Here is a 20357-nt window from a genome sequence, read left to right as displayed (position 1 = left end):
ATTTGGATTAATCTCCTCCAACTTCATGCTTTAAACCAATTTGTTTACATTTTCATTTGCATATTAAAACTATGTGGAAAATATTTTATAAGATTCCAGATGACTATAATGACTTCTGACAAGTATATTAATATTTAGTATTTAAATTAGTATGTAAACCTTCATATTTAGGTGGTAAATAAACTCATTTCCATTTTACCAGCAGGTATCTCAGTTAGAGTTTGTCATTGCTCTATATCCTGCTGATCCTAATTTTTTGTTCTCCTCCTACTCTTAACTCCTTGCTATTTTTTTTTTTTTTTTTTACTTTAGAGCTGGAACATCCCTCCCTTTTTATAACTTTGTGCTTCAACACTCCTTTTTTTTTTTCTTCTAAGCCAGAAAAAAGTTAGGGAGATAAACTCTGAACACCTCCAGACATCTGATGTCAGGAGTGATTTGTGTTGGGAACCAGCCTGGGTGAGCATTCTAATCTAATGAATAGTTTGCACTAATTACCTTCCAGAGCATACTTCATATCCTGGGCAAACAGAGTCCACATGATTTCGGCACTGATTTTTCCCATGTTCAGCTCTTGAGGGAACCTGCAATCAATCACATTACATTAGTTCATCTGCTGCTAGTAATTATGTTAACAGCTGTACAGTAGAAAGGCAAACATTTTGTATCCATGGCATGCACTGCATTGTATTTTCTGTTTTTTACAGTATTGGTTAATTAAGGAGGAAGAACAACCTTCAAATAAAAATTACCTTCAGTCAAATGTTAATGTTGGGGCCCTACTTCAGTAAAGAGTTACGTACAATGCTAATTATATTTAGTACATATTTGATAACATAGAGTGTCCCTGATGTAACTCCATGGACTTCAGCTGTGTTATACCAGGGATGGATTTGGCTCTTGAAAAAACACCCAAATCCTATGTCAGATGCTTGGTTGTTGCCCATTTGCCTAGCTCTACTGACATTACATTCTCTGTTGAGAAAAAGGAATATTAACTTCAGTGCAGCAATCTGATTTACAGTAGATGAAGACGTGGCTCAATAACTGCAGAGGTTTTACTGGTTCTAACTTCCTCCAGCTTTACTGGCAAGATGAAGACACAGATGAAAATATACACCATGCAAGCTGTTAATTAAAACTTCTATTTATTTGTCATATATTAAATAGTCTCTTTAAAAACCATCTGTTTATGTACTAGCTACCATTTAAAAGTTCAGCATTTATCTATACACAGGTACCAATTACTTGTTTTAAGGAAAAGAAAAGTGTGCTCTCTCATCTCTTAGAGCAGGGGTTGTCAACTGGGGGTATGTATACCCCTGAGGGTACTTGGGAAGGCCCCAAGGGGTATGTGGCGGCGGCACAGAGAAGCGGGGGTACTTGGGAAGTGGGGGATAGGGCTGTCTCCACGATCCATCACTTTGCATTGACGCCACATTCTGTTTCCCTGCACCCAAGTATCCCCACTTCTCTGTGCTACTTGCTTTGTGTCTGGTTAGTGGGGGGGTGTGGAGGGGGGGAGGCGGGTGCGACAGCTGGCTGGATGCAAAGCCAGCAGTGCAGAGAAGTGGGGGTACCTGGGAAGCAGTGGCATGGGGGGCAGGGCTGCCACCATCCATCACTCCATGCCACCTCTGGGTGCTGTGCATCACTTTCCTACACCCAAGTATCCCTGCTTCTTTGTGCTGCTGGCTTTGCGTCCAGCTGGCTGACAGCACCCCTTCCCCCCTGGAGCATGGCAGTGGTACTGAGTGTATAGATGGCGGTGGGGGCAGCTGCCATGTTTGAGCTCCCCGTGCTGCTGCCACATGCCAGGGGTCAGGGGGTGCTGACAGCGGGCCGCACATGAAGCTGGTTGTGCAGAGAAGTGAGGATACTTGGGCATGGGAAAGTGGTGCCCGGCACCTGGTGGCAAGAGTGTATAGATGGCGGTGGTAGTGTGCAAGCTCCCCATGCCACTGGTTTTGCATCTGGCCCCCGTATCTGCTTGAGGCAGGGCAGTCTACCACTGCAGGCTGGAGCCTGGGCTGCACCAGGCTTTTCCTGTTCAGGGGGGAGCAGACTGCACTGGGGAGGGCAGCAGTGGTACTGGCAGGGAGCTGCAGCCACCCCAAGATTCATCATAGTTCACCTGCCACCCCCAGCACTGCTGCCAGAGCACAGCATGCCCCCCCCCCACCAGGAAGAGCCCGGCACTACCTCAACCACAGCCCTCCATGGCAGCCCATCCTGCCCCACACAGAAATGGGGGCACATGACCCCCATGTCCTCCTAGGACACGTGGTGGCGGGAGCTGCCATCCATCCCTTTGCCCCCCCGATGACCCCAGGTGCCCCCCAGGTGGCATTGTCCTGCACCCTGCCCCAGCTGTGCACAGCCTGTTAGGGTGGGCATGGGGGTCGTGCATGATCCGTCCCCTCCAGCCTGGCAGTGCAGCAGAGGCTGGCCCTGCTCCAGCCCCCAGCTGGGGGCCCCAGGCAGTGACAGGCCAGTGCTGGGGCAGGGAGGCAGCTGGGGATGATGGATTTGTTGTGGGGTTCCTGACACTGGGAAATGACTCTGGGCACAGGGGAAGGGACAAGCGCAGTGGGCCTTGGCCTGATCGTGGGCCCAGCTTGGCTCCCACCCTGTTGCTGCCAGGTCCCAACCCCCCACCTCCTAGCCACCCCCTCGATGAAATAGAATGATATGTTACATAAATCAAAATAATTTTGTCAGTTTAGTTGGACTTGTTCCTACCATTGGAGAACTGAGCCAAAAGTATTTTGATTTATGTAACATATCATTTTATTTCACTCCTAAAATACAGGTACCAAACAAAATTAAAGAACAAATAGCTGCAACATGCTGATCAGCTGTCCTTGAATTTGTCAGATATTCCACCTTTCATCAATACAAATGTCCCCCTCTACAAAAACACTAGCAAAAAAGATTATTTGTCCCTTTTTACTGAAGTATTTACATTTCGGAAATGTTTTATGCTACTTATAGCAGCAACATATGTGTGATTTTTCTATACTTTGCCAAATTAAAAAAGAGGTACATTCATAAATGGGTCACATTAGGTGAGTTGCCTATGATGAAATGTTTCTAGTTCTTTGCTTCAATAGAAGAACCACTCCTTGAAATCAGCAATTGTTTTAGATTTAAAAAAAAAGCATTCTGTGCTACTTCTAATGGTAAAATCTTTATAAGCTTTTTGCATAATCTGGATCATCACCACCACTTGCACCTAGCCCATATGCTACAATGAAAATAAATAAAACAATAATCTATTTAAAACTACAGGAGACCTTTGCCATTTCTGGGGGATACATTCTAGGGATTTCCGTGAATGGGGAAATCCGTGAATACGTTGCCTACATTCATAGATTTCATAGACATCAGATTTCATAGACATCAAGGCTGGAAGGGACCTTGGAAGATCACTGAGTCCAGACCCCTGCCCCAGGGGCAGGAAGTCAGCTGAGGTCATAGGATCCCAGCAAGAAAAACATGCAGGTTTCTCTTGAAGGCGTTCAAAGTAGGTGCTTGAACCACCTCTGGTGGCAGGCTATTCCAGACCTCGGGGGCTCAGATAGTAAAGAAGTTCTTCCTTATGTCCAGCCTGAAATGGTCTTGCAGGAGTTTATAATCATTCAACCTTGTCATCCCTTGGGGCACTCTTGTGAACAAACGTTCCCCCAAATCCTAGTGGTCACCCCTTATAAACTTATAGGTGACCATCAGACTGCCCCTGAGCCTGCACTTTTCCAGGCTGAACAGTCCCATAGCTCTCAGCCTCTCATCATAAGGTCTGTTTTCCTGACCTCTGATCATGTGCATGGCTCTCCTCTGCACCCTCTCAAGCTTCTCCACATCCTTTTTGAATTGTGGAGCTCAAAACTGGACACAGTACTCCAGCTGTGGCCTCACCAAGGCTGAGTACAATGGGAGAATGACGTCCTGGGATTTGCTTGAGAAGTATCTATGGATGCAAGCCAGCATTTTGCTTGCTTTACTGGCTGCAGCATCACATTGAAGGCTCATATTCATCTTGTGGTCAATCATGACCCCCAACTTCCTTTCTTCCGTAGTGCGAACCAGCATAGCACTGCTAAGCCAATAGACATGCTGCAGGTTTTTCCTTCCAAGGTAGAGAACCTTGCATTTTTCAGTGTTAAACATCATCAGGTTCTCATCTGCCCAGTTCATGAGTCTGTCACGGTCAGCCTGGATTACCCTCCTGTCCTCAGTTGTGGATGCTTTACCCCAAAGTTTGGTATCATTGGAATTTGGGCAGTCCACTTCTGACTCCAATGTCCACATCATTAATGAAGAGGTTGAACAAAATAGGTCCAAGGACAGAGCCTTGAGGGACCCCACTGGTCACAGAGCACCATGACAATTGACTTCTGTCAACCACCACCCTCTGGGTCTGACCACAGAGCCAATTCCCCAGCCACAGGATCATGGTGGACCCGAGGTCACAGTTGGCCAGTTTTGCTAAAAGGTGATCATGGGATACCAGATCGAAGGCTTTTTTAAAGTCAAGATATATGACATCAATCTCTTCCCCCTTTTCCAGGTGATAGGTCACTTGGTCATAAAAGGAAATAAGATTGGTCAAGCACGACCTACCTACAACAAACCTGTGCTGGCTATCCCTCAGGGTGTTGCCATTGGCCAGTCGTCATGAACAGCATGTGCCCCCAGCAGCTGGGGGTGGGGCATGGCTGCACTGGCAGCGGTGGGACCATGTTAGTGGCAAGCATTGTGGTGGCAAGTGCAGAGCTCCTGTAGATGCTGCTGACGCTGTTGGTGGTGGGGGGGTGGGGGTGTCAAGCATAACAAAGTTTCATCACGCTGTGGGGGGAGACCGTGTGTGTTGTTGCGCTGCACTGCAAATATTCAAAACTGCGAATCGCAAATCTGCAAATAGTGAGGGTTTCCTGGGTGTGCCTGCTCCTTTAAGGGAGCTGCAGGTGGGGAAGGTTGCTAATGAGACACATGCCTGGAAGAAGGCTCAGGCTGGAGTTATAGAAGTTCAGTGCACACAAACCAGTTTCAAAATGGCTGAAACTGGTTTAAGATAAACTTGGTTGAATGTAGTATCAGACTTAACTGATTTAGGTCAACTAGGTTTATGAAACTTCTATCCCAGATGCGTTCCTGATTCACATTAAATCAAAGTCCCCCAGCATCCCAGCATTTTGCAGCCCTAGTCTCACCTGTGCTGTCTGCTCCAGAAAGCAGGGCTGGCCCTGGACCTCTGCTCTCTAGCTGAAGCATTGAGGGCTGGCTCACTTACCGGCTCACTCCCCCCCTCCCCCCCCACCCCAAGCAAACCCTGGCTGGGGTCTGGGGCCAGGGAGGGGAGTTACACTTCACTTCCCCTGAGTACAGAGCTGCCCTGCCCTGCTTGCTTAGTGTTGGCTGTGACTGTGGACTACAAATCCCAGAGGCACCTGGAAGCAGGAAGAGGAAGTGATGAGAAATACCCCCCCCCACCCAGAGTCATGCTGGATATGTGCCAGAAAGCTGTGCTGTAGCACCCCCCAGCTTCTGGCATGGGCCACTGCAGGCACGTGGCTGCATTTCCTGAATCAAAAGTGATAACCATTTGTTTATTGGTTCAATCTTTGCAGCTTAGACTAACCTGCAAAGACTGAATCATAGATTCATAGATGTTAGGGTCAGAAGGGACCTCAGTAGGTCATCGAGTCTGACCCCCTGCCCTGGGCAGGAAAGAGCACTGGGGGCAGATGACTCCAGCCAGGTGTTTGTCCAGTCTCCTCTTGAAGACCCCCAAGGTAGGGGAGAGCACCACCTCCCTTGGAAGCCCATTCCAGATTCTGGCAACCTTTACTGTGAAGAAGTTCTTTCTAATGTCCAACCTAAATCTGCTCTCTGTCAATTTGTGGCCACTGTTCCTAGTTACTCCAGGGGATGCCCTAGTAAATAGAGCATCTCCTATTCCCTGCTGCCCTCCCCTAATTAATTTATAGGCAGCCAATAAATTCAATCACCCAGGGATGCTTGACTGCTTGCTTTCCTGCCTACAGGAGTAGTGAGGCTAAGGGAGCTCACAAGGTACCCAGACTAGGAGGTATGTGTACTGAGGAGTAAAGCTTTGCCCTCTTAAAGGTGCAGAGGTCTGTTTCCATTGTTATTGTTATTTTAGAGCCCAGGTGCTTATGTTTATGTTGCTGCTTAAACCTGTGGTTTAGGTTCGGACTATAAGGGGTGGTTAAGGAGGTCCTATTAGTGCCCTGGGGTGGGGTGGAGGGTGGCATGCAATAATTTTGAGTCCTGTCAGGGGCAGGCTCAAGGCCTGAGCAGCTAGGGTTGCCAACTCTGACTGAAGCTATTCTGGGAGGGTTTTTTTTGAACATAATGTAATGACATTAATTGTACTGTTCAACCCATTCACAATATCAATCTCCCAGGTTGCTTTCAATAGTCACTAGGAGATTGATGCCAATTCTGGTAGGCTCTCAGGCAATCCAGGAGGGTTGGCAACCCTCTGAGCAGTTGTTGAGCTTGGACTGGGCAGAATGTAAGGCCACAGGGACCAGACAGAGAAGGCCAGAGGCCCAGTGCCCAAAAGGGCCAAACATTAGACAGTAATACCCACAAGGCATAGGGTGTGGCATAGGAAGGGTTAAGGTAATCAGTGCCTAGCAAAGGCACAGGCAGGCTGAGAGGGCCTGATGATTTGGGGTGTATGACTGCTCTCTGTCACAGGGGACTCTGGGAGGCCAGTGAGGATCAATACAGGATCAGGTTCACAGGCAGCCTCCCTTTTAAAATATTTATTAAGATCAAGGCATGGCAGGTGAGACCCAAGGGAAGGGCTGCAACTGAGCCTGAGCCAGGCAGGGGCTACATTGTCACTAGGGTGTGTTACAGCTGCCTTGTGGCCACAGACTAGCTACAATGCACCAAATGGATGTTCCCAGAAAATAAGAATGCTTCTATAGTTGATTAGTTGCTGAATTCATTTAATTTGAAAGAAATCATAGCTCTTGTTCTTCTTAACACTTGTAGAATTATACATTTCAATAATAATTCTGTTAAATATAAAGTTTTGATATTTGAATTTCTGACAGTCAAATATATTATAATTCTGAGTTCTTTCCTGCACTAGGCTTCATTTTCATTCTTCTCTGAGATGCTTTGTTAGCACCTAAACTGTTGAACTTTGACATATTCTGAGAGAAGATTTTGGATTTGATTCTTCTGACATAGAGAAACCATATTATTCTGCTTATCTGGGATATAAGTCAATGCTCTCTCTTCCTTCAACTAAGATGTAGATTTATGAAATTCATCTGTTTGATCTGATATACTCATATGTATGTAATTATGTATATATTTATGTATTCATTTAAGCATTGTTTCATTAAAGTTTTATGGAATTTAACTAGCTGAATTCCACAGAATCAATCTTGATTCAAAAGGGAAAAAAGTAATGTACATATGCAGGTGTGTATACTTATGCATATAGAAATACTCCCTGCCACTCACCCCCTGACAAATGTGAAAGGAACAGAGTCAGTAACTTCTCCCTTCATTGGGAAAATGTAAACTTGGTGCATTATCACCAACCAGACCAGGTATGAAATCTTTCCACTGTACATGTAGGCAATGGAAGTTTGCCTTAGGCATCGCACAGACACAATTTTGCATTGAGCCTCATGAGACCTAGAGTCAGTCCCAAACATCTGTTTCAGTTTTAACCAACTGACCTCATGGTGGGAAATGACTGTGACAAAAATTATTATAAAACAGCAAGTACATTTGGTGTTAGTAGGAATCATTTACTTTTCACATTGTAATTAATTTACTTTGTGACAACTATGATACTTGCAGGTGTCATTCTTCATAAACTCAAATGACAGGATTTAAATTTTTCAAAGTATGCCAACTAATGTAATGCAGTGTTAACCTAATCATCAACACTTTCACTAGTGAAATTGATTTAGTGTGCTAACAAATGATGGGCTAATATGTTTATAATTCTCAAGATAGTTTCAGTCATAAAATACCTTCTGTAATAACCTTATACTCAGTACGTGATTTTAAAGATTCTAATACAAAGCTCAGTAGGGCCAATTTAATTAATTTATTGTTTCATATAAGTATAATAGAATTTAATGATTTGGCTTCTCCATAATACAATCTTGATTCAGAAAAAAAATGTTATGATATTATTCATGGACCATCAGCTTTACCAATTTTCCATTTCCTTTCCTCTACACTAACATCACTGATTTTTCCATTCTTCATGGCTATGTGCTATGTTCACACTACAACCTGCCTATAATACAGGAGTAGGCAAAATATGGCCCATGGGTCACATCCAGCCCATGGCTGCCCCTGCAGTACCTGGCATGGGGCCAAGCCCTGCCTGCTTGCACCAGGGTGGCCCATGCTAGGCTACCATTGGCAACCATAGCCTGGCCCCAGCCAGTGTGCACAGCTTCCAGTGCAGCTGCAGCCAGGTGCTTCTCCTCTGCCCCCACCTCCAGCAGCAGCTTCTGCTCCTGATTTTGTCACTGCTGTGCCATGGCACACCATGCTGCACTGCTCCAGGTGGGTGGGCAAGCAACTTCAGGTGCTGTGGCTCCTGCCCCAATGTGTGGGGCTCCAGCTTTAGCTTCTGGCCAGCTTCCCAGCAGGGGTAGGTGCATAAGCCACAGGGGAAGCAGAAAAGCACCCAGCTGGGCCAGGCTCTTGGCACGCTCAGAAGCATGGTACAGACTGCGCCAGCATAAGTGGGTGGGGCTTGGCCTCATGCGGAGTGATGCGGAGGCAGCACAGACCACACTGCTTGGAAAAATTCTGATATACATACCCTCCTCTCCCCCCTCCCACCTCCCCCCTCCGCTCACTCACGGCAGGTTCCTGGGACCTAGTGCCCAGGCAGCCACCCCCCCAAACCCATGCACATGCCCCACAGAGGGCAGAGGCATGCAGGGATTGGTCTCTGGCCTGGAGTTGTCATTGTCTGGTGACCCAGCCCTATAGTCCCAGCCTCACCTGCCCTTCCCACTCATGAGTGCTGCTCCCTCTCCATAGGGAGTTTTGGTGAGATGTTGTGGCTGGGGTGGGGTGGGGTGGGGTGGGGTGGGGAGGTGGAATGTTTAATGCTTATCTGGCCTGTGACAGCTGATTAAAACTCTCCATGTAGCCCTCGTACCCAAATAATTGCCCACTCCTGCTCTAATAGAATACCATATGTAAAATAGGGGAAAGTCCTTGTATCTAACTACTCCCTTTCAAAATTATGAACAGACATTACCAAAACCCTACCTAATTCATAGACAATTAGCCATAACTGCACAATGGGAATTCAGAAATGTAGACAAACCATTTTCATATGTTGCTAACAATAATTCAGAGCTGATTCACTGTTCTGTGCCATCCCTCTCACAATTTTACACTGCTCTGTAGTCTGTATATTTCTTATGCTGTTTATTAAGTACAACAGTTTATACCACTTATATACATTATATATATGGAGATATATAATATTATATATTTTAATAAATTATTATAAATTGTATATATTATAAATTCTATCTTCCATAAGCAGTTTGTGAACAAGATGGATTAAGAACATCTTTCAGAAATAAATAAAAATTCTCTGCTGCTACTAAATGTGTTCTTTGCTCATTTATTAATTACAATGGATGAAAGCTAACTTCCTTAAATGGAGGGATTGTTGAATGTTGCATATGGTTTGATACCATATTTTTCAAATAACATTAGGATCACAGAAATGCATGGCTACTGTGAGTGCACTTGACATAAGACTTCTGTGGGAGTTAAAGTTCCTTAAACAGAAGGCATAACTCAGTAATGTTTCTACTTTCTTTTTAAACCAATTATTGGATATCTACTTAAAATTTGGCAGTAGATTTTTTTCCCATATCTTATGCTTAGACAAATAGGGTGGATAAAAATATTGGAGTTCACTACTGTTTTAATGAAGCAGGAAGAAAACCCCTCCTGATCTTCCACTATTAATTTGGTGGTATTTCAGCAAAGAAAGGGAGTAAATAAAAGCTTATGGAGTTATGAAGAAAATAAAAAAGGTGGCAATAATGGATGTAACATGACTAAGGTGCAGTGGCTCAACCAGAGAATCAATTTCATTCATAGAGGAGCAAGATGGGATGAGTCTGGGTAAAGAAAATATATGTGAAGGAGAAGGGGGTGAAGGTCTAAGCCAGTGGTACCCAACCTTTTGTTGATGTGAACCAGATGAGCTGCTTGGGGCTCATTCACAGGTTGGACCAGATTCTGAGAGCCAGGTTAAGACCTCATGCTGCCTCCCAGAGACTTGTGCCACCTTCCTGAGCCCTGTACCACCTTCTGGGGCCTGGTGCCACCTCCCAGGGACTCTTGCTACCTCATAGGGTCCAAAGATGCAGGATTGGTCCATGTCCCCAGGCTATGTCTGCACATGGATCCAGCACTCTCTCTTCCCTGCCACCAAATTTTGGACATATTATATATGTATTGTATTACACACAAAGTAAATACAGTAAAGTGAGGTAAGGCAAATGGGATAATTTTCAACATTCCCTTGATTTTCTGGGTTTAAGGCAGCACCCTACATTAGCTTTTATATTTGTGTTCTGTGTACTAAGTCACAGTAGCTGTCATTGACAAATTCAGGATTAACAGTATGTCCTGTGCGGATACCTTTAAAAGTCTTATGTATAAGTTGTTACATTTTCTCAGGAATTTTAGGAGGGAACCAGAGGGAACAGCAGAATAGTAGGCTGAGCATGCTCTCTAAATAAACAAGCTTTATCATTCTATAAGCTTAACTCCTTGGTCTTTTGAGAACTACATGTGGTACCAGAAGAGGGGTGTGAAGAAAGACAGAAAAATGGAGCATCTCAGAATTCCAGATGATTTAAAGCTGTCCAACAATGCAACAGAAAACTGGAAGAAATTTAAGCAGAGCTTCACCATATATATGGTGGCCAGTGGTGCCACAGAGAGGGAAGATCCACTCAAGATAGCTATTTTTTTAATATAGCAGGCCAAGAAGTTCTTTCTCTTTATAATAGCCTACAACTGTCAGAAGCAGAACAGAAAAGCAATGGCACAGTAAAAAACTTTGAGGAACATTGTATACACAAACAAAATGAAACCTTTGAATGGTATAATTTCCGCGTGAGATGGCAGTAAGTAAATAAAGGAGTTTGTCTAAGCCAGACATGCAATTTTGGAGACCTAAAAGAGTCCATGATCAGAGCCCAAATAGTATTGGATATAAGGGATACAAGCTTCAGGATAAGACTGCAAGAGGATCCTAAGCTTAATTTGGAAAATGCAGTTAGAATGTGCCAAGGAGCTGAGATAACAAATGCCAGGCTGCAGAAGCTAGAGGAAAAAACAGAAAAAGCTGAACTAGACAGGATTTCAAAACTGCAAAAACCTAAGGCAACACACAAACAATAAAGAAAGGAGGACCTCACTATGAAGAAGGCAAGCACAGGCCTAAGAGAATTGTTTGAAGAAACAATGGTTAACTGCAGATGCTGTGAGGGTTACCACAAACCCATGCAATGTCCTGCATTTGGTAAGCACTGCAACAAATGCAAAAGATTCAATTATTTTGCCAAAGTTTGCAGAAAGGAGGAGGATGCACCACACAAGAAACAGTAGGTGCATGCCCTATGCAATGAGGAAGAGGAAGAATTCTGCATTGGCAAAATGCAAGAAGATTTTCATTCTTCTGAGGATTGGACAATGTTGGGACCCAGAGGCCTTCAGGCCTGGGTTTGATCTTTGTGCTCAACTCAAGCTGCATGCTTATTTGGAATTGTGGTCAAGACATACACCCTGTGAAAGGAGCAGATGGAAAAATACTGTCCTTGACTTAGAACAAATCAGGAAGTTGGCTAACTAAATTGAATAACTATAACCTGGGCAAAAGAGGTACAGTCAGAGGAAAACCTATCCCCACCTAAGAATGAAAAGATTCCTTCAGAATAGAAGAATCCAGTTAGAGGTAACCATATCTGGCAAACAGAAGCAAGGTTATGAACATGCATTAGGAGGAAGGCTTAAGTTAATTTTATGTATTAAAAAATGCAAACTGTATGGTATATAAAGAGAGGTAAGAGAGTGTACCCTTTGGAACACTCCTGAAAAAAGCCTAAAGTGTTCCTGTCACCGATCCAAGATCCTGTCTGAACATCAGACACAGAACCAGAAGCCCTGGACACGACTTCATAGCCTGATGCTCCAGTAAAGTAGCGTTTGCAACATTATGGGGTGGTGAATATCTGCTTTGACTAGCTACAAACCTCATTTTTTTAACTGCTAAAACTGCTTCAATTTTAATTACAGTTGTATCTGTTAGGGTTCCATAAATTTGCTTTTACTTTAGGACAATCGTGTCTTGGTCTCCTTTCCTGGTATAAGACTCATTATGACGACATAGGGATGCAAAGGCAATCACCCTGGACACCAATGAACTAAAGGTAACTTTTAAATTAGATACAGGGGCACAGGTCAGTGTAATACCAGGATACATTATTCAAAAAATGAAAACTAAACCTGTGTACTATGAGAATAAGAAAGTGAAACTTAGAGCATATAATGGGAACATAATTGCAACCAAGGGTGTTTGTGCACTGCATGTTAGACACAAGGGTAATATAGCAAAAGTTCAGTCTGTAAGAGGCCCAGGAAACTGAGGGAGAAACTGAAAAAAAAAATTAGTTAACATGGACATAATAGAAAAAGTAGAGCAACCAACTGCTTAGGTTTATTCACTGGTCATAATAGGGGAAAAAAAGATAGATCCTTGAGATTGTGTCTGGATTCTAAGCAAATGAACTGGTACCTCAAAAGGGAGCATTTTTCTATTCCCACCAGGGAAGAGGTTTTTGGCAACATGGCAAAAGCTAAATATTTCTCCACTTTGGCTGCCTCTTCTGGGTTTTGGCAAGTTCCCCTAGAAAAGAATAGCACTAGATTATGTATCTTCAATATGCCCTTGAGAAAGTATTGCTTTTGTAGGCTTCCTTTTGGGCTGTGTTCTGTATCTGAAGTATTTCAGAGAAAGGTGCAACAATATTTTTAAGGTCTTGATAGAACTATCATTTATATTGATGATGTATTAGTTTGGGGAAATACTATGGAAGAACATGATCTCAGGCCTTTAAGAAAGGCATTAGAAATAACTCACAGAGCAAGTTTGAAAATGAGCAAACAAAAATGCAAATTCAGTGTCAAAGAAATAACATATGTGGGAGAAAAGCTCTCTGAGAAAGGGGTGCAAATTGATCCTACGGGTTAAAGCCATTACAAACATGTCACTCGCTACAGATTAGGATGGAGAGCAAAGATTACTGGGAATGATCAATTTTGTAGGGAAACATCTACCTAATTTAGCAGAGCAGACTAAATATCTAAAAATCCTACAAAAGAATGCTCAGTGGACATGGGGACATGAACATGAAGTTGAATTTAAAAACTTGAAGGAAAAAATAATGAAAGCTCCAGTACTAAACTACTATGACCCTAAAAGACCCATTAAATTGTCAACAGTTGCTTCTAAAGGTGACACAGGAGCAGCTTGCTTCAGAAATGTGGGGATAGCTGGAGACCAGTAGCATATGCATCTAGGGCACTCTCTAAGTCAGTGTCTATATGCATGAATTGAGAAAGAAAGTTTAGCTCTGATGTAAAGCTGTAAGAAATTTCATATATTCATCTCTGGGAAGTCTGTGATAGCTGAAACTGATCATAAAACTTTGGTAACTATAGCAAAGAAAGGGTTATCAGATATGTCACCCAGATTACAGCAACTTTTCTTTCAACTGTAAATGTATGATGTAGACATACAATACATGCCAGTAAAACATGTGCTTATTGTAGATATGTTGTTCAGAGTATATGACACAATGGAAAATGACAGAATTCCAGACTCAGACATGGTACATGTTAATCTAATTAAAAGATTGATTCCTGTCACAGATAAAATGTGGGCACTAATTGCAGAAGCTGCTGCTCAGGACACCACATTGCAAAAAGTGATAACAGCTATTTGTACTGGTTGGCCTAAAAAACCGTACCTATCCCCTCCACTCATCAAGGAGGAGCTGTCACTACTAGATGGCATTTTGTTCAAAGGCTCATGTCTTGTTTTTCTTGAAGTGTTAAAGACATGCTTTACAGAACACGAGGGGCATCTAGGCAGTGAAAAATTCAAGAGAAGACCAAGGGATCCATTTTGTACAAATTGGGCTCCATTTTTCACCAGACCATTGGATTGCGGGTATTTAGGACCAAGGGGTGCTCTATCTTGGCCCAACACAAAAAAGACATAGAAGATGCTGTAAAGGTTTGTACAATGTGTCTAAAGTACACATCAGCATGAAGAAAAGAACCCATGATGGGAATGGAGGAGCCTGTAGCTCCATGGTATGAAGTGGGCATTGACTTATTCATGCGTGCAGGAAAAAATGTGTGTTAGTGCAGGATTATTTTTCTTGGTATCTTGAAATTGCATTGTGCCAAACCACAACAGCAAACCAGGTCAGAACTCATGTTAAATTGATTTTTGCTAGACATGGGATCCCACAAATTGTTAGAACAGACAACAGATGTCAATTCAACTGCAAACAAATATGGATTCTGTCACAACACTTCAAGTCCTAAATACCCACAATCCAATGGTCTGGTGGAAAATGGAGTACAAATAATGAAGAAATTGTTGAAAAAAGCTACAGATTTATACACCGATGTTTACTGTTAAATTATAGAGCAACACTCATGAAACATGGATTGTCCCCAGTAGAAATGCTGTAACAGGAAACCAGGCTGACAAATCTTGTGGATGATGCTCGTCAGAATAAAAAACAAGACATGAAAACTTTTTTAAAAGTTGACAAACTCAAACAAAAATGGTACTATGACAGGGTTCCAGGGAGCTACCACAACTGGACAACAAAGATATGGTGCTCATTTCAGATGGATGAATATGAAAACAAAAAGCACTAGTTCCCCTGCAAGTAGCTCCCAGATCCTATCAAGTAGTCACACCAGAAGGGCAGGTGTTAGGAAGGAACAGACAACACTTGCAGCTTGTAAAGGGGAGAAAAGAAGCAGTATCACAAGATTCACCAAAGGAAACAGAGTTAGCATCAAAGCGACAGAGAAGACTGAAAATGATACAGAGGTAGAGACAACTGAGCAAGGAAACCAACCAAGAATTGAACCAATAAGGACTGAGAATGCAGAGAAACTTAGAGCTAAAAAGCCAACACAAAGACTAATAGAGATCTGTTAAAATGTGCTTTAACTATGGATTGAACTAAACTTCCAATGTTAGTATTACATTGGAGATATGTTACATGTAAAGGGGGAAGATGTGTGGGTACCTTTAAGAGTGTTATGTATATGTTGTATTTGCCCAGGGATTTTAGGAGGGGACTGGAGGGAACAGCAGAATAATAGGCTGAGCACTAGGGGTGTGCGAAACAGGCCCTATTCATTTCGGATTTGGATTTGGATTTGGTCCAAATCAGGGACAGTGATTTGATCCATTGATTTGGATCACTGTCCCCGACTCAATTCGACTGAATCCAAATCTGATGATTCGATGCCAATTTGGTGAATCAGCAATTTGGACACAGGCACAGCTTTAAAAGATTTTTCTACATACCTTGAGGTAGTTTCATAGTTTCATAGTAGCTAAGGTCAGGAGGGACCTGGACAGATCATCTAGCGTGAACCCCTGCCACAGGCAGGAATGAATGCTGGGTTCACAAGACCCCAGACAGGTGATCATCCAACCTCCTCTTGAATTTGCCAAAGGTAGGGGCAAGGACCACTTCCCTGGGAAGTTGGTTCCAGATTTTGGCCACCCTAACTGTAAAATATTGCCTTCTGATCTCCAACCTAAACCTATTCTCCATCAGCTTATTACCATTGTTTCTTGTCACCCCAGGTGGTGCTGGGGAGAAAAAGGCTCTGCCTATTTGCTGTTGATCTCCCCTGATGAGTTTGTAGGCAGCCACCAGGTCCCCCCTCAGCCTCCTCTTGCTGAGGCTGAACAGGTCGGGGTCCCTCAGTCTCTCCTCATAGGGCCTGTCCTGCTGCCCTCTCACCAAGCGGGTGGTCCTCCTCTGAACCCTCTCCAGGCTGGCCACATCCCTTTTGAAGTGCGGCGCCCAGTACTGGACGCAGTACTCCAACTGCGGCCTGACCAAAATCGCATAGAGGGGGAGTATCACCTCTCTGGACCGGCTTGAGATGCATCTGGATGCATGACAAGGTATGGCTGGACTTGCTGGCTGCAGTCTGGCATTGGTGGCTCATGTTCATCTTGGAGTCAGTAATGACTCCGAGATCCCTTTCTGCCTCTGTGCTTTCAAGAAGGGAGCTCCCCAGCCTGTATGTATGCTGTGGATTCCTTCTCCCAAGGTGCAGCACCCTGCATTTGTCTACGTTGAACCCCATCCTATTCTCATCTGTCCACTTTTGTAGTCTGTCTAAATCTAGTTACAGCCTCTCTCTCCCTTCAAGTGTGTCCACCTTGCCCCACATCTTATTGTCATCAGCAAACTTGGACAGTGTGCTTTCCACCCCCTCGTCCAAGTCGCTGATGAAGATGTTAAACAGTGTGGGCCCAAGGACTGAGCCCTGGGGTACCCCACTGCTCACATCTCCCCAGGTTGAGTACAACTTTGTGATTGCTGCACTGCTGGGGCAGATGGAGCATCCCACAGCAGCATGGGGGGCTCTTTACCATGCCCGGCAGTCAACCCAGAAGTGGACCAGAAGTCCATTCCACTTCTGGGTCTGCTGGGAAGCATGTGCAGGGGGCCCTCCCTGTGCCCCTCCAGCCCAGCAATTGGCTGTAGGGGGACCCCCTGGGTGCCCCCCCAGACCTAGGAGGCACCAGTTGCTGAGCCAGAGGATGCGCCCCCCCCAGTGTGCTCCCCAGTGGACCTGGAAGTGTTACTGGTGCACTTCTGGGTCTGCTGCCAAGCACGCTGGGGGGGGCCTTGTGTTTCTGTGGGATGCTCCATGCACCCCAGCACTGCAGCATTCAGTCCCTGCTACCTAGAGGTATGTAGAAAAAACACTTAAAGCTGTCTCTATGTCCAATTCACTGAATCTGTCTGAATCTCTCTGAATTGATTCAGAGGATTCCGATTCGATTCAGAAAGATTAAAGGGTCTGATTAGATTCAGATTCGGAGATTCAGCCACCGAATCAGGCCAAATCTCCACCAAATTGAATCAGGGACTGAAGCTTTGCACAGCCGTACTGAGCACTGCTCTTTAAATAAACAAGCTTTATCATTCCATAAGCTTAACTCCTTGGTCTTTTGAGAATTTTGCATTTCATACTGCATTAGTAGAAAAACCACAGTCTGTTCCTACAATCTGTATACAAGATAGTGACTGTCTTTGATACTGTAAAAGTTAGTTTGTTAATGTCAATTTCTGAAGTATTATAAAAAGAGAAAAAAAGGGAAAAAACCCCCCAACATCATACAAATGTTATAATGGCATAACTTTCTTGTAGCTTAATACAATAAGAAAATAGTTATTATTTTCCCTATTTGCACTGCAATAGCTCAAGATCTATTGTGTCAGTGTAATATGCGTAGTATTTATCATCACAGCTGAAGATTCACCAAATACCTCTCAGGTCTGCACCTATTCATAGATTCATAGATTGTAAGGCTGGAAGGGACCTCAGAAGATCATTGGGTCCAGTCCCCTGCACTAATCAGGAAAGGCAACTGGGGTCAAGTGACCCCAGCAAGGTGACTGTCCCGTCTCCTCTTGAAGATTTCCAGGGTAGGTGATTGCACCATCTCTGGAGGGAGCTTATTGCATAGTATGGATACCCTGACTGTGAATAAGTTTTTCCTAATGTTGAGCCTGAATCAATCTGCCAGGAGTTTGTGGCCATTACTCCTGGTTTTTCCCTCAGGTGCTCTGGGGAACAGTTGCTCATGTACTCCTTTAGTGTAGTGGTAAGCTACCAGGTCCCCTCTCAGCCATCTTTTCTTCAGGCTGAAGAGTCCCAGAACGCTCAGCCTTTCCTCATATGGTTTGCCTTTTAAGACTCTGATCATATGGGTGGCTTGTCTTTGGACTCTCTCAAGCTCGTCCATGTCCTTGTTAAAATGTGGTGCCCAGAACTGGATGCGGTACTCCAGCTGTGGTTTCACCAGTGCTGAGTAGAGTGGAAGAATCACTTCCTTGACTTTGCTGGGGATGTATCGATCGATGCATGCCAGAGTATTATTTGCCCTAATGCCTACAGCTTCACACTGCCAGTTCATATTCATACTGTGGTCTATTATTACCCCCAGGTCCTTTTAATTTGTGGTGATAGTTAGTTTGGTGCTGTCAAGCCTGTAGGTGTGTTGGGGGCTGCTCGTCCCGAGGTGGAGCACTTTACATTTCTCGATGTTGAACTTCATCAGGTTCTGATCTGCCCAATTTGCTAGCCTGTCTAGGTCTGCCTGTAACTGTAACCTATCTTCAAGTGTGACCACACATCCCCATAACTTTATGTTGTCTGCAAACTTGGCCAGTGAGGTCTCCCCCCCCCCCCCCCTCTTTTCTTCATCTTATGCATACTAGCTCTTCATATTATGATCATAATATGAACTATTAATTTTTACCAGGCAATATTTCCACAGCCTGTTAGTGCTGGTAGAAACCAACCAATAGGTCTCAAAAGTGGAAAGACTTCTAGGGATGAACAAGCAATGCAGAAATAGAAACTATGTACAACCTCTGCTATGTTAGAAGAATTTGTGCTGGCTGATTAAACTATTAAAGCAGGCAGGTCTTATCCAGAAGGGAGCAGGGCAGGGCCAGACAGGTTTGGAAAATTAGTGACTGATTTGATACGTCCACTGGATAACTGATTGCTGGGACTCCTAAGGTTTGAATTTACATCAACCTTCTCCTAGAATGCTCCATGTGGGAGGGAACCAAGGTACTATGACTCTTTTCTCTTTAGCACAGCTGTCCTTCTATGTTCAGGATAGTGTAATTTCACTCCTTTCATTCATGTTATTCCATCCTAGCTATATTATATATTATTCATAAACAGACTCTTGCATCTTGCTGTGGGTTTTCAAAGTTAAGAACATGAGTACTATACTTTAATCTGCACTATGCAGGCTTCTTTGAAACCATTTGTAAAAGACAAATTATGATGTAAATGTAAGAAGAGATAATCCCATGGAAATCAAAGGGATTTTGAGTAATGCTATTCCATTCAAACTGTGTTGTGCCTTTCAGGTAAAATACAATGTGAGTGAAGTTGCTAAGCTTTAAATGTAAATTTGGGCCTACATCAATGGGATTTGAGGTATAGTACCTAAAAGTTTATGGAACTGGGAAGAATTACTGATCTGTAAAAGCAGCATTGGAAGAAAAAAAGTAACTGCTTGCTCTTCAGAGTTACAATAAAAGGATTAGCAATTTCAACTGACTTTATAAATATATAATGTTAAGCACTAAAAAAATAATAATTTTCCAAATTAAGGATTGAGTCTTAAAATGAAGATCAGTCAGTGCTCTTGAAAATTTAGGCAAAGGGACCAATCCTGCTTCCACTGAAGTCAAAGGAAAGCTTTTGTTGACTTAAATATCTAAAAGGAGAAGATATAGGGCTTTATTCTTGGATTCTATTAAAAATAATTATAGACATTTATTTGAGATTTAATATCTGGATTCATGTTGTTTTTAGTAATGAGGCAATTTAAAATAAAACATCATTTATACAGGGTAAGAGTTTGATGTAAGTTTCCATGGTTGTCTGGTATTCTGTTTACTCAGCAGAGAAGTAACAAAGATCATTTTGGCTCCAGGGAATCTGGCTATTTTCATTCACTATGGTTGCATGCAGGAATATCTTTGTATTTATTATTTTACACACTGTATAGACTTTTTTTTAACCTTATATTAAGTTTTTTTGCTAAAGGCATACTGAAATAGTCTCCAGTTATTAAATATAACATACAAAATCTTCAGTGCAAACACCATGCTAAACTTATCACACTTCAGCTCTGAAACAAAAACAACTTCAGCTTATTTACAGAGAGCTATTGAGATCTGCTTTAACTCATCACAGGACACAAATAATATCAAACATGCTGTTCTTTGTACAACCCTAGCAAAATTCACTGTTCTAAAATTTGAGAATTAAATTATTTTCACAGTTGCAAGTAAAAGGAGATTCCCTAAAGAGGATTAAAAAAAAAATAATGGCAAAGGATGACATTTTTTCAAAGCTACCAAAGAGTTCTTGCATTCAGTACCTGAATCCAAGAATCTAAAATAATCCCCCAATAATTA

General features: G+C 43.2%; 1 protein-coding gene across 1 annotated transcript in view; it reads right to left on the bottom strand.

Annotated features, from left to right (window-relative positions):
- UNC13C (unc-13 homolog C) overlaps positions 1–20357 on the bottom strand; it is a 524763-nt gene that overhangs the window by 160095 nt on the left and 344311 nt on the right. The window contains exon 18 of the mRNA XM_014606134.3: positions 499–584. Coding sequence (XP_014461620.1) covers positions 499–584 — 86 coding nt within the window. The remainder of the gene's footprint in view (positions 1–498; positions 585–20357) is intronic.

The sequence above is a fragment of the Alligator mississippiensis genome, chromosome 11 (assembly GCF_030867095.1).
Source record: "Alligator mississippiensis isolate rAllMis1 chromosome 11, rAllMis1, whole genome shotgun sequence".
In the NCBI taxonomy this organism is placed as follows: domain Eukaryota; kingdom Metazoa; phylum Chordata; order Crocodylia; family Alligatoridae; genus Alligator; species Alligator mississippiensis.
Note: the sequence above shows the minus strand (reverse complement) of the source record. Positions and strands in the feature narration are given on the sequence as shown.